The following is a 14,052-nucleotide window of genomic DNA, read 5'->3' on the forward strand; positions in this document are numbered from 1 at the left end:
TAATCTCTGTCACTGTACACTTGGAAATGGATACAAACCCAGCAGCAAATAACAGAAAAAATACATTGTATCAAACAACATTGTCATAACTGTACATATCATACAAATTCATTACACAAATGGTTTCTCCAAAGAATTGCCGACTTGAAGTTCCAGATGACTTCGGCAGAAATAGTATTTTACTGTAAGAAGTATGTGTAAAACAAGTAGCTAGATCTTAAAAAGGCTTTGTCCAGCATTTTTTTAAAGGGATTTAGTATACCATTTATAAGACCAGTCCAGTAACGTTTCTTTCATTGTGAAATTAGACCACAGGTGTAAAACTAATTTGAATGCTTTGTGTCATTGACTGCAGTGGGTGAGGAAACAGTGCAAAAAGGACCACAGCTCATCCACAAATATTGTAGACAATAGTATTATTTAGTACTATATTTCTACACAGTACATATGTTCATTGTTTTTCTGGAAATATATTATGCACAATCAGAGATGGGCAAAAGATACATCAAAATGTATCTTGTTCAAATACAAGATACTCTAAAGACCAATGTACCAAACTAAAATACAAAATACTTTAGCAACGTATTGTATTTACATGAAATACAGATATATTGAAGTATTTTGTTATTTCGAAATACAAAATACATTTGCAAGTATACGCCTTCACTACAACAACATTCTCAGTAACGGTAAAAAAAAAAACTTTTACCGTTGATGTGATATGTGGTTAGTTGAAAGCACTGACTGTAAGTCACTTTGGATAATAGTGTCTGCTAAATGACCAAAAGGTAAATGAAAAAGTAAAAATAAATAATTGCAAAGCACACTGAGTATTATTATTATTATTGGCCTTGTTTTGGGGGCGGAGCTCATTAGAATAATACCCAGCATGCTTTGCAAGTGTTCATTTTACATTTACATTTCGGTCATTTAGCAGACACTCTAATCACACCATAGTGCCATCAGACTTCTGATACCAATGCAGGGTGAAAGGAGGCCACAAAATTGTGAACCGCTATAAAAAAAATGGTATAGAAAAGTATTTTGTATTTTGAAAATACAAATGACAGGTCTCGAAAGTATCTTGTTACAAAATACATTGAATTGTAGTTCAGGCCGGTGAAATACAAATGACCAAATACATTTAAAAAGTAATTGAAATACCTATTTCAAATACATGTAACAGAAATACTCCCCATCTCTGTGCACAATATAGTCATATGGCTCACACACAATCTGGCATCAAAACTTCCTTCTGGGTCCAAGGGCAGTGACCCATAGTGCTAATCCACAATCTCTGAGCATGACACGTTCCTTCCCCATCTTTGTCCCACTATGGAGCTCCTGTGAGTGCCTGTGGGAGACTCTTGTGGGTCTGAAGGCCTAGAACATCCAGTCCCTATGAAAACTTCCTGGTTTGGGGGAGTACATGGGGGGCTGTGAGGGGTAACTCTCATTGAACACTCCCTTGAAGCTCATGTGGCTGGCTCTTGATGAGCCTAGACGAGCTGCACCCATAGAAATAGATAGAGGACTCTAGTGCCCAAAAGCCTGTTTTAGCACGGGCAGCGCCATTGAGGACTGTTTTAGCACGGGCAGCGCCATTGAGGACTTACACCATTTGGAAGTAGTCAACTGGGTGGGACTTCCTATGGGTTAAGGAAGGATCACATAATTTCATCCAGGTCACCAGGAGGTATCAGCCAATTAATTATACTCGTGAGCAAACATTCCATAACTGCAGGTGCCAGTAAATCGCCAACCTTTATACCTGTTCAAACCACACACTCCAGGTGGCAGTATGCTCCCTTTCAGTTGTTTGCCAACTCATATAAGTAGTAGAAGAAGAAAATTGCCTACTTTATAATGGAGATGGTCTAAATGGCACTGCCTGTGCTCTCACAAACTCCACAATGAAGCAGGTAGCTTAGCGGTTAGAGCGTTGGGCTAGTAACTGAAAGGTTGCTAGTTCTAATCCATGAGCCGACAAGGTGAAACATCTGCCAATGTGCCCTTGAGCAAAGCACTTAACCCTAATTGCTCCAAGGATGCTGTTGATAATGGCAGACCCTGGCCGTGACCCTACTCTCCGAGGGTGTCTCAGGGAGCGTTGGGATATGCAAAAAAACGTATTTCCAATTCACATGTGTATTAATACACACTTGTAAGCACCTACGAAATTATTATTATAATGGGACAGATATAATGATGCGATGTCTATCTAAGTCTATGGCTGCACCAGAGACGGAAGAGAAAGGAAGACATCTCACTCGCTCATATACAGTCAATGAACTAAGTAGACCAGACCCAGCTGCTAATACATTGGTGCCTATGGGAGAGCCACCCCTTAAGCAGACCAGAACTGTGACAATGCTTTTCAATGGTAAACGGCCTGAGTGGATATCTTCATTTATCCACCATCTTTGGCTGCACCAGTGATCAACACCAACTTCCTGTCCATGTGATGACAACATCCTGCCCCAAGGACTTCCTCTTCCTGTTTCAGCCGGTGGCTAGGAGATCTTGCAGCTGTTGCCAGAGCAGCTCTGTGCGGCCGCCGGGCTGAGCGGCGGAGGGCGGAATAGTTTTTTATTTTTCAGCAGCTGGCATCCGGTCCTCTTGGTGGCGATGTGGGTGGTGTTGGCAGCAGTGGCGGTGACGGAGTAGGAGCGTCCGTGCATCATGCGGGCATTGAGGCCATTGGCCATGGAGAAAGACTTGAGGTGGGACTTGAGGGCCAGGGGGAGAGGAAGCTTGTCAACAAGGTGGACAGGGGTGCAGGACACGATAGAACGACAGCACAGGTCCTGAAGACTTAAAACTAAGAGAGGGGGGGAGGACAGGGAGAGAGAAATAATATTTAATATTTCACAAATAGCAATATTACACCACGAGAGGGCACCATTGTGTAAAACAGTAAGAGAGAGAGTAAGAATAAGCTACTATAGGCTCAGTGTACACTGCTTCACCTTTGTTGGGTCTCCAAAGTCTCTCTCTCTCACACACACACACACACACACACACACACACACACACACACACACACTCTCTCTCTCCCCCTTGCTCCCTCCCTCCCTCGCTCCCTCTCACCTTTGTTAGGCCTCCAGAGTCTCTCCATGCCGTGCCTCATCAGGACTATCCTGGCCAGCTCTGTGAAGGACTCTGTGATGTTAAAGTTGCACAGCGGGCTGACCTCGAAGAAGGTGACCCCTAACCTCTCGGCGTACACCTGGGCCTGCTCTGTGGTCACCTGGCGCTTGTAGGCCAGATGTAACCGGTTCCCCACCAGGATCTTAGGCACTCCCGGTGCATGCTGGGTAGACAGGAAGGGGAATAGAAAGTGGTGAGGTACAGATTCTGTTAGCACACCAGGGTGGATAAGGGTGTGTGTATGCATATGTGTTACATAGTGTACTTCCCTGTAATAAGTAAAATAATGGAGTGGTAATAAAAGGTCCCAAGGGGGCAAAAAGCATGTCAAGAATCAATCGTTCAGAATACTAGCATGTTTTCTTTTTCATTGAAGGTGAATAATATTATTCACATAACATGGGCTATCTTGAAAGTAACTCTGTGTGTGGCTAGTTTATGAGTGTGTGAGTTGTTTTGGAGCAAAGGCGAGAGATGTGGGTTGGAGAAGGTTTAGTCATTTTCACAAGCAGATATTGAGCAACGTGTCTTACATCATAGAGCAATAGGAGCGATTCAGTGATGTAGGCTGCAATTTACATTGTATTTGCATCCCAAATGGCACCCTATTCCCTTTATAGTGCACTACTTTTGACCAGAGCCCTTTGGGGAATAGGGAATAGGGTGCAATTTGGGACACAGCTGAGGTTTACTGTTTCTGAGAGAGAGCGATTGATCGATGTCTCTTACCTCATCTATCTCCTTAATCCATCTGTCAATACCATCAAAGGACCATCGGTTGGTGATGTCATAGACCAAGATCACACCCTGAGAGATCAAATCAAAAATTGTATTAATCATATGCTTCGTAAACAACAGGTGTGGACTAACAGTGAAATGCTTACTTATGGGCCCTTCCCAACACTGCAGAGAGAAAGAGAAATAATAGAAGAGTAAAACACGTAATAATAAAAGTAATAATAGATACACAATGAGTAACAATAACTTGGCTATAGACAAGGGGTACCAGTACCAAGTCGATGTGCAAGGGTACGAGGTAATTGAGGTAGATATGTACATATAACTAGGAATAAAGTTACAGATAGTAAACAGTAGCAGCAGAATACGTGATTAGTCAAAAAAGTTTGTGCAAAAAAGGTCATTGCAGGTAGTCCGTGTAGCTATTTGGTTAACTATTTAACAAACTATTTAGCAGTCTTATGGCTTTGGGGTAGAGGCTGTTCAGGGTCCTGTTGGTTCCAGACTTGGTACATCGGTACCGCTTGCCGTGTGCTAGCAGAGAGAACAGTCTATGAATTGGGTGGCTGGAGCGCACTACCCTCTGTAGCACTACCCTCTGTAGCACTACCCTGTGTAGCACTACCCTGTGTAGCACTACCCTGTGTAGCACTACCCTCTGTAGCACTACCCTGTGTAGCACTACCCTGTGTAGCACTACCCTCTGTAGCACTACCCTCTGTAGCACTACCCTCTGTAGCACTACCCTGTGTAACAATACCCTGTGTAGCACTACCCTCTGTAGCACTACCCTCTGTAGCACTACCCTGTGTAGCACTACCCTCTGTAGCGCCTTGCAGTCAGATGCCAAGCAGTTGCCATTCCAAGAGGTGATGCAGCCAGTCAAGATGCTCTCAATGATGCAGCTGTAGAACATTTTGAGGATCTGAGGGCCCATGCCAAATCTTTTCAGCCTCCTGAGGGGAAGAGGTGCTGTCGTGCCCTTTTCACGACTGTGTTGGTGTGACCATACAGTGCCTTCAGAAAGTATTCACACATTTTGTTGTGTTACAGCCTGAAATTAAAATGGATAAAATTGAGATTGTGTGTCACTGGCCTAGACACAATACCCCATAATGTCAAAGTGGAATTATGTTTTTAGAAATGTTTACAAATGAAAAGCTGAGTCAATAAGTATTCAACCCCTTTGTTATGGCAAGCCTAAATAAGTTCAGGACTAAAAATGTGCTTAACAAGTCACATAATAAGTTGCATGCACTTACTCTGTGCGCAATAATAGTGTTCAACATGATTTTCGAATGACTATGTCATCTCTGTACCCCACACATACAATTATATGTAAGGTCCCTCAATTGAGCAGTGAATTTCAAACACGGATTCAACCACAAAGACACGGGAGGTTTTCCAATGCCTTGCAAAGAAGGGCACCTGTTGGTAGATTGGTAAAAAAAACAAAAAAACAAGACATTGACTATCCCATTGAGAATGGTGAAGTTATTAATTACACTTTGGATGGTGTATCAATACACCTAGTCACTACAAAGATACAGGCGTCCTTCCTAACTCAGTTGCCGGAGATGAAGGAAACTGCTCAGGGATTTCACCAAGTGTGACTTTAAAACAGTCACCGAGTTTAATGGCTGTGATAGGAGAAAGCTGAGGATGGATCGACAACATTTTAGCTAATCCACAATACTAACCTAAATGACAGAGTGAAAAGAAGCCTGTACAGAATAAAAAATATTCCAAAACATGCATCCTGTTTGCAATAAGGCACTAAAGTAAAACTGCAAAGAAAATTGCGAAGAAATTAAGTTTATGTCCTGAATACAAAGCGTTATGTTTGGGGGAAAATCCAACACAACACATTACTGAGTACCACTCTTCATATTTTTAAGCATGGTGGTGGCTGCATCATGTTATGGGTATGCTTGTCATCGGCAAGGACTAGGGAGTTTTTTAGGATAAAAAGAAACAGAATAGAGCTAAGCACAGGGAAAATCCTAGAGGAAAAGCTGGTTCAGTCTCCTTTCCAACAGACACTGTGAGACAAATCTACCTTTCAGCAGGATAATAACCTAGAACACAATGCCAAATATAAACTGGAGTTGCTTACCAAGATGACATTGAATGTTCCTGAGTGGCCTAGTTACAGTTTTGAATTAAATCAGCTTGAAAATCTATGGCAAGACTTGGCAATGACTGTCTAGCAATGATTAACAACCAACTTGACCATACTGCCAGGTCTCTGACCTCCTCCCTATAGGCTGTCTCATCATCGTCAGTGATCAGGCCTACCACTGTCGTGTCGTTGGCAAACGTAATAATAGTGTTAGAGTCGTGTGCGACCACGGTTTCGTGGGTGAACAGGGAGTACAGGAGGGGACTAAGTAGGCACCCCTGAGGGGCCCCCGTGTTGAGGGTCACCGTGGTGGATGTGTTGTTGTCTATCCTCACCACCTGGGGGCGTCCCCTCAGGAAGTCCAAGATCCAGTTGCAGAGGGGGATGTTTTGTCCCAGGGTCCTTAGCTTGGTGATGAGCTTGGAGGGCACTACGGTGTTGAACGCTGAGCTGTAGTCAATGAACAGTATTCTCACGTAGGTGTTCCTTTTATCCAAGTGGGAAAAGGCAGTGTGGAGTGCAATAAAGATTGCGTCATCTGTGTATCTGTTGGGGCAGTATGCGAATTGGAGTGGTCCAGGATGTCTGGGATGATGGTGTTGATGTGAGCCATGACCAGCCTTTCAAAGCATTTCATGGCTACAGATGTGAGTGCTACGGGGTGATAGTCATTTAGACAGGCTACCTTGGTGTTCTTGGGCACAGGGACTAGGGTGGTCTGCTTAAAACATGTAGGTATTACAGACTGGGTCAGGGAGAGGTTGAACATGTAAGTGCAACCGGGAGACCCATGGGCAGCGCACAATTGGCCCAGCGTCGTCCAGGTTAGGGGAGGGTTTGGCCGGCAGGGATGTTCTTGTCCCATCGCGCACTAGCGACTCCTGTGTTGGCCCGGGCGCAGTGCACGCTGACACGGTCGCCAGGTGGACGGTGTTTCCTCCGACACATTGGTGCGGCTGGCTTCCGGGTTAAGCGGGCATTGTGTCAAGAAGCAGTGCGGCTTGGTTGGGTTGTGTTTCGGAGGACGCACGGCTCTCGACCTTCGCCTCTCCCGAGTCCATACGGGAGTTGCAGCGATGGGACAAGACTGTAGCTACCAATTGGATACCACGAAATTGGGGAGAAAAATGGGGTAACACACAAAAAAAACACAAAAATAAAATGTCAGCACAGACAATTGCCAGCTGGTCAGCGCATGCTCTGAGTACGCGTCATGGTAATCCATCTGGCCCTGCGGCCTTGTGAATGTTAACCTGTTTAAAGGTCTTACTCACGTTGGCTACAGAGAGCGTGATCACACAGACATCCGGAACAGCTGGTGTTCTCATGTATGGTTCAGTTTTGCTTGCCTTGCCTTGTAGTAGGATTCGATCTTAGTCCTGTATTGATGCTTTGCCTGTTTGATGGTTTGTTGGAGGGCATAGCAGGATTTCTTATTAGCATCCAGGTTAGTGTCCCACTCCTTGAAAGCGACAGCTCTAGCCTTTCCACGGTCACTGTGGGGACAACGTCATCGATGCACTTATTGATGAAGCCGGTGACTGATGTCAGTCCTGTAGCTTATCATATGCTTCATCGGACCACTTCCATATTGAGTGCGTCACTGGTATTTCCTGTTTGAGGTTTTGCTTGTAAGCAGGAATCAGGAGGATAGAGTTATGGTCAGACTTGCCAAATGGAGGGCGAGGGAGAGCTTTGAATGCTTTTCTGTGTGTGGAGTAAAGGTGAATCTAGAGTTTTTTTCGCCTCTAGTTGCACAGGTGACATGCTGGTAGAAATTAGGTAAGACTGATTTCAGTTTTCCTGCATTAAAATGATGAGCATTTTCTTGTTTACTTATGGCCCTCTACAGCTCGTTGAGTGTGGTCTTAGTGCCAACATCGGTTTTTGGTGGTAAAGAGAAAGCTACGAAAAATATAGATAAACTCTCGTGGTAAATAGTATGGTCTACAGCTTATCATGAGGTATTCTAACTCAGGCGAGCAGAACCTTGAGACTTCCTTAATATTAGAAATTGTGCACCAGCTGTTGTTAACAAAGAGACACACACCACCCCCTTGAGCTTACCCAACACTGCCGTTTTGTCCTGCTGTTGCATAGAAAAAAACGCTTAAATATTATCCATGTCCTTGTTCAGCCAAGTTTCCAAGAGACATAGGATATTACAGTTCTTCAGGTCCCGTTGATAGGATAGTCTCGAACGGAGTTCGTCCAGTTTGTTCTCCAGTGATTGTACATTCGCCAATAGAACAGAGGGTAGAGGCAGATGATATACTCATCGGCATATTTTCATCAGGGTACCCGCACGTCGGCCTCTATCGCATCTCTTTCTCTTCCGAGTGTTGGAAATTAGGGCCTGGTCCGTGGTGAGCAGTATGTCCTGTGCCCCTGACTCATTGAAGTAGAAATCTTCATCCAAATAGAGGTTAGTGATTGCTTTTCTGATGTCCAGAATATCTTTTCGGTAGGAAAATAGGAAACGATGGCGGAAACATTATGTACAAAAAAACACAAAATAGCCCAGGAGCCTATAAAACGGCAGCTATACATTCCAGCACGAGAGAAAGGGTGAGAGAGAGAGAGGTATTAATAGAGAGAGAGGTATTGGGGAGAATAGAGAGAGAGGTAATCATAAAACAAGAATAGAATGGTATCCAGCATGCACTCCTAAAGGCGCCCACCAGAGAGCAATGCCGGCCATATTTTCAACACAATTCTTGCCTTAGAGTGGAAATGCTTGTTTAGGTTCCACCTCGGAATGTCCTGGTGGTTTAAACGTGGACCGGAGAAACAGCAACAAACAGGGAACTGACAGCTGTCAGTGTATCTATCTATCTATCTATCTATCTATCTATCTATCTATCTATCTATAAGAAAAACCCTTGAATGAGTCAGCGTGTCCAAACTTTTTGACTGGTACTGTATATATATATATATATATATATATATATATATATATATATATATATATACACATACAGTACCAAGGGTTTTTATTTATTTTTAGTATTTTCTACATTGTAGAATAATAGTGAAGACATCGAAACTATGAAATAACACATGGAATCATGTAGTAACCAAAAAAGTGTTAAACAAATCAAAATATATTTTATATTTGAGATTCTTCAAATAGCCACCCTTTGCCTTGATGACAGCTTTTCACACTCTTGGCATTCTCTCAACCAGCTTCACCTGGAATGCTTTTCCAACAGTCTTGAAGGAGTTCCCACATATGATGAGCACTTGTTAGCTGCTTTTCCTTCACTCTGCCGTTCGACTCATCCCAAACCATCTCAATTGGGTTGAGGTTGGGGGATTGTGGAGTCCAGGTCATCTGATGCAGCACTCCATCACTCTCCTTCTTGGTAAAATAGCCCTTACACAGACTGGAGGTGTGTTGGGTCATTGTCCTGTTAAAAAACAAATGATAGTCCCACTAAGCCCAAACCAGATGGGATGGCGTATCGCTGCAGAATACTGTGTTAGCCATGCTGGTTAAGTGTGCCTTGAATTCTAAATAAATCACAGACAGTGTCACCAGCAAAGCACCCCCACACCATAACACCTCCTCCTCCATGCTTTACAGTGGGAACTACACATGCAGAGATCATCCGTTCACCCACACCGCGTCTCACAAAGACACAGCGGTTGGAACCAAAAATCTCCAATTTGGACTCCAGACCAAAGGACACATTTCCACCGGTCTAATGTCCATTGCTCGTGTTTCTTGGCCCAAGCAGGTCTCTTCTTCTTATTGGTGTCCTTTAGAAGTGGTTTCTTTGCAGGAATTCGACCATGAATGCCTGATTCACATAGTCCCCTCTGAACAGTTGATGTTGAGATGTGTCTGTGACTTGAACTCTGTGAAGCATTTATTTTGGCTGCAATTTCTGAGGCTGGTAACTCTAATGAACTTATCCTCTGCAGCAGAGGTTAACTCTGGGTCTTCCATTCCTGTGGTGGTCCTCATGAGAGCCAGTTTCATCATAGTGCTTGATGGTTTTTGCGACTGCACTTGAAGAAACTTTCAGTATTAACTGACCATGTCTTAAAGTAATGATGGACTGTCGTTTCTCTTTGCTTATTTGAGCTGTTCTTGCCATAATATGGACTTGGTATTTTACCAAATAGGGCTATCTTCTGTATACCCCCCCCCCCCCCCCCCCCCACACACACCTTGTCACAACACAACTGATTGGCTCAAACGCATTAAGAAGGAAACAAATTCCACAAATTAACTTTTAAGAAGGCACACCTGTCAATTGAAATGCATTCCAGGTGACTACCTCATGAAGCTGGTTGAGAGAATGCCAAGCGTGTGCAAAGCTGTCATCAAGGCAAAGGGTGGCTATTTGAAGAATCTCAAATATAAAATATATGTTGATTTGTTTAACACTTTTTTGGTTACTACATGATTCCATATGTGTTATTTCATAGTTTTGATGTCTTCACTATTATTCTACAATGTAAAAAATAGTACAAATAAAGAAAAACCCTTTAATGAGTAGGTGTGTCCAAACTTTTGACTGGTAGTGTATATATACAGACTAGCTCAAAAACAAGTTTGCACTCCCTACTTGAATTTGCTACATGGCTCAAGGGTCCAAGTGTAGGCTACAGCGAAAAGCTGTTTGTCTCAGTCGTGTCTTGCAAAGAGGAAGAACTGTGCAGGTGTTTCTGATTAATAAACAATGCCATGCTGGTGGGTGTAACAATAAAATAAAATACAGCCCTGAAAATGAATATGAACTGAAAAGTATTTGTTAGGCCTACTGCTGCTAGGTAGCTCTCTCTCTCTGCTCTCCCCCTCCCCTCTGTCTGTTCTTAATTGCAGGAGTGAAGTCTGGTGTGCGGGAGTCAGGGTTCCAGCTGCAGCTCATTCACCATAATCACCTCAGCCTTAAAGACCCGGTCAAACTTGCCACTCATCGTCAGATCATAGTCAAGACGACCATGTTAGTCTCGCTGCTGACTCAACCTGCTTGTTTTCGCTCTTTGTGTTTTTGGCCGGTTCTATTTATATTTCTCCTGTGCCACAGATTATTGGAACCTGACTCCTGCCTCCGCTTCACTCCTGCCACCACCATCCTGCTTTCCCACTACTGGACCTCACATTTGGACTCACCACGGACACTAGGACGTTACGGTACCACTCCTGCTCAGAACCCTGGATCTGTTACCCTCCCTGTAGACCTGGACTTGCTCTTCCCCTATTTTTGGAAACCTGGACAATTTAACTTTGAAATAAACCTGTTAAACCTTCTCTGGCTCGGTGTAGTTGTCTGCATTTGGGTTCATATTCAGTTTAAATCGTGACAGTATTAGCATGTCATATCATAGGGGAACCACACGGCATTGCCACGGGAAAAAAAAGCCCCCACTTCGGATTTCCCACTTCAAGCCCAAATATATCATACTTTGATTAAAACGATGACTTATTGACTTCAATTGTTGTGCCACATCATGGGTAAGCTCTGGACATCGTCTTTCAGTTGAAAAAAAGTGGGCCTTTAAACACAAACACACACACTCTCTAAGCGGAGATGCACAGTAAACTATGTGATATTGTGTACAGTAGGCTACTCAAATTGAATTGAGGCCAGAGACAATGAAGCAGACTATTCAGTTAATGGGATACAGTGTAAACTATAGAAAGTCTAATGGGAATAGCACATTCCTGTATAAATGCAATTAGCTGGAGTAGTCTGTCCAACTGCCAACTGCTATTACGTTTTACTGTCACTGGTGGTGCCAGTAGCTAACACTGAGGATTCAAGCTAATTCTCCATCAGTATGTATTCCATAGAACTGTTAGAGATGCCACAGATGTGTGTGTGTGTGTGAATGTGAGACTTCTATTTGTTTTATCCTGACCTGACTGCACACATACATACACACACACACACACACACAGTTGAACTCTGATCATAACTTTAGTTATGATGTGGACACAGTGTTCAAGAAGCACAGCCTGCTGCCTCGCTATTGCGGGGGTGTCATTGTCACCATGGTAACACCTAGTCTGCACTCAGTAACGGGCCGATAAGTACCAATCATAAAAATAATAACTTTATTCACCAAGTCATTTTTATTCATTGCCTAGGAGGTAAGAATTCTCAGTAGCTGATCAGCCTTGGTTTCGGATTCGGTAAAGCAAGTAGGGTTCAGTAGCACCCTATCAGGGATACATGTGGTTGAACTAAATAGATTTCCTACATGGTAAAAGGACTGGCTCCACTAACAATGATGTACCATTAAAGTTTTGTTTTTGAACAGTGCACAGGCCCATCCACTGTCCCTGTTTAGATAGGTGCACCCCCATCCACCCATACTGTACTGTTTCCACAGGAAAGGGTGCTGGGGTCAGTAGTGATGGTGCTGATATATAGATGGATGTGAAAACATGTACAAATAACTCACATGCCCCCACTCTATAATATTAGCACAGCCAGTAAGACTTGTGCATGTGAAGACCTACAGCATAGTATTTACAGGTTGTATGTGGTGATTCTAAAACATTCTCAAATGGGCTACTGTGTTCTTTATGTTGAAATTCTCAAGGCTATTCCTTTCCTCAGAAATGAAATCTGTCCTTTGAGTTTTCCACAGAACCATGTAAGGTTTTATACATTAGGGTTTACTATGCAGTGTGCAGCAGCAGCAGCAGCCAAGAGAAACATTCCCCTGCTGTAAACACTGTACGTTATTTGTTTTGTAATTGTGAAACAATAATGTGTGTAGACTGAACCATTATCAAACAGTGTACTGAAAAATGCTAAACACACTCTCCTAGGCAAACAATCAAACACAATCGCACGCACGCACGCAGGCGCACGAACACACATACCTGCGCTCCTCTGGAGTAAGAGCGGAAGATGGTGCAGAAGCGCCCCTGGCCAGACGTGTCCCTGAAACAACACAGAGGTCAGGGGTTAAGGGTTTTAAGGGGTCAGGAGGTCAACCATATGTCAATCAAATCACACAGCATTCCACCAACATTCCACCCCTATTCTCATGACCTCATAAAGGCATCTATTGCTATCATTGGTCAGACAATCACCAATTATCTATGTTTAGCAACACTAATAACTTACAAAGAGAGGATTAACTACATATATTCAAACCCTACTGTGGTGTAATAAGCACCAAAATACTAAGATTAAGCATTTAAGAGAATGTAATTGGGTAAGGTAGTGAGAGTGCAGAGCAAGAAAAATAAAATGTTTCCAGATTGCATTCTCCAGACCTGGATGCCAGAGCAGTGTTTGGGTTTGCACGCACGCACAGACACACACACATACACACACACACACACACTCGCTCTCTGGCCCTAAGGCCAGGCTTCTGACTGTAGTAGATTTGAGCTGTGTTTTTAATTCGATGAGAGTCATGCACATATAACACGTCATGCTCATATAAAACATTGAACACTTGTTTCTTGATATGATTTGATATACTGACACCACATACCATATTTTTACACACTAGCCTAATATGGAGGGAGAAGCTTTAGTTTTATAGGGGATAGAAAGGTAAATATAATAATAATAATAGGAGAATAACCATACATGGTTTAAATGCTCATATTCTCCTTTCTTCTCACAAGCTGCAGATTTGCAATCATCTTGTTGTGTGTATCCCTAGGCCTACTTCACATGCAGATTGGATGTCCTTGCCAAGTTTCCAATTTTCACAACTGGCCAATTCTGCACGCTAACCGCTTGCTAGCTCTTTGCTAATATGTTAGCCACGCTATAATTTACCAATGTTCCACCATGCCTCACTAGCTCTTCGCTAATGCTACGCTAGCCACGCTAGCATTTTACCAATGTTCCCCTTCCCCCAATGCCACACTTGCTAGCTGCGATTAGCATGTAGTCATGGGGAGGAGCATAGAGAGCATTACTAACACCCCTCCTGTTAAAGTGCTAACGCGTCTCATCCTTTTAAACATCAAACAAAGTTTCCAGATTAATAATGTAATATTGACTTGACTGAAAGCAAAACCCACTAAAAATAAAAGTAGCACTCTCATGGTAATT

General features: G+C 43.2%; 1 protein-coding gene across 2 annotated transcripts in view; it reads right to left on the minus strand.

Annotated features, from left to right (window-relative positions):
* Window positions 1-2,123: 2,123 nt before the first annotated feature.
* Window positions 2,124-14,052, minus strand: part of rab40b (RAB40B, member RAS oncogene family) — a 59,225-nt gene continuing 47,296 nt past the window's right edge. For both annotated transcript variants that reach the window (XM_041888860.2, XM_045225072.1), the window contains 4 exons: window positions 12,858-12,918; window positions 3,880-3,957; window positions 3,091-3,313; window positions 2,124-2,821 (listed from right to left, as the gene is read on the minus strand). In XM_041888860.2, the coding sequence (XP_041744794.1) occupies window positions 2,514-2,821; window positions 3,091-3,313; window positions 3,880-3,957; window positions 12,858-12,918 (670 nt within the window). In that variant the 3' untranslated portion in view covers window positions 2,124-2,513. The remainder of the gene's footprint in view (window positions 2,822-3,090; window positions 3,314-3,879; window positions 3,958-12,857; window positions 12,919-14,052) is intronic.

The sequence above is a fragment of the Coregonus clupeaformis genome, chromosome 1, assembly GCF_020615455.1.
Source record: "Coregonus clupeaformis isolate EN_2021a chromosome 1, ASM2061545v1, whole genome shotgun sequence".
Taxonomy (NCBI): domain Eukaryota; kingdom Metazoa; phylum Chordata; class Actinopteri; order Salmoniformes; family Salmonidae; genus Coregonus; species Coregonus clupeaformis.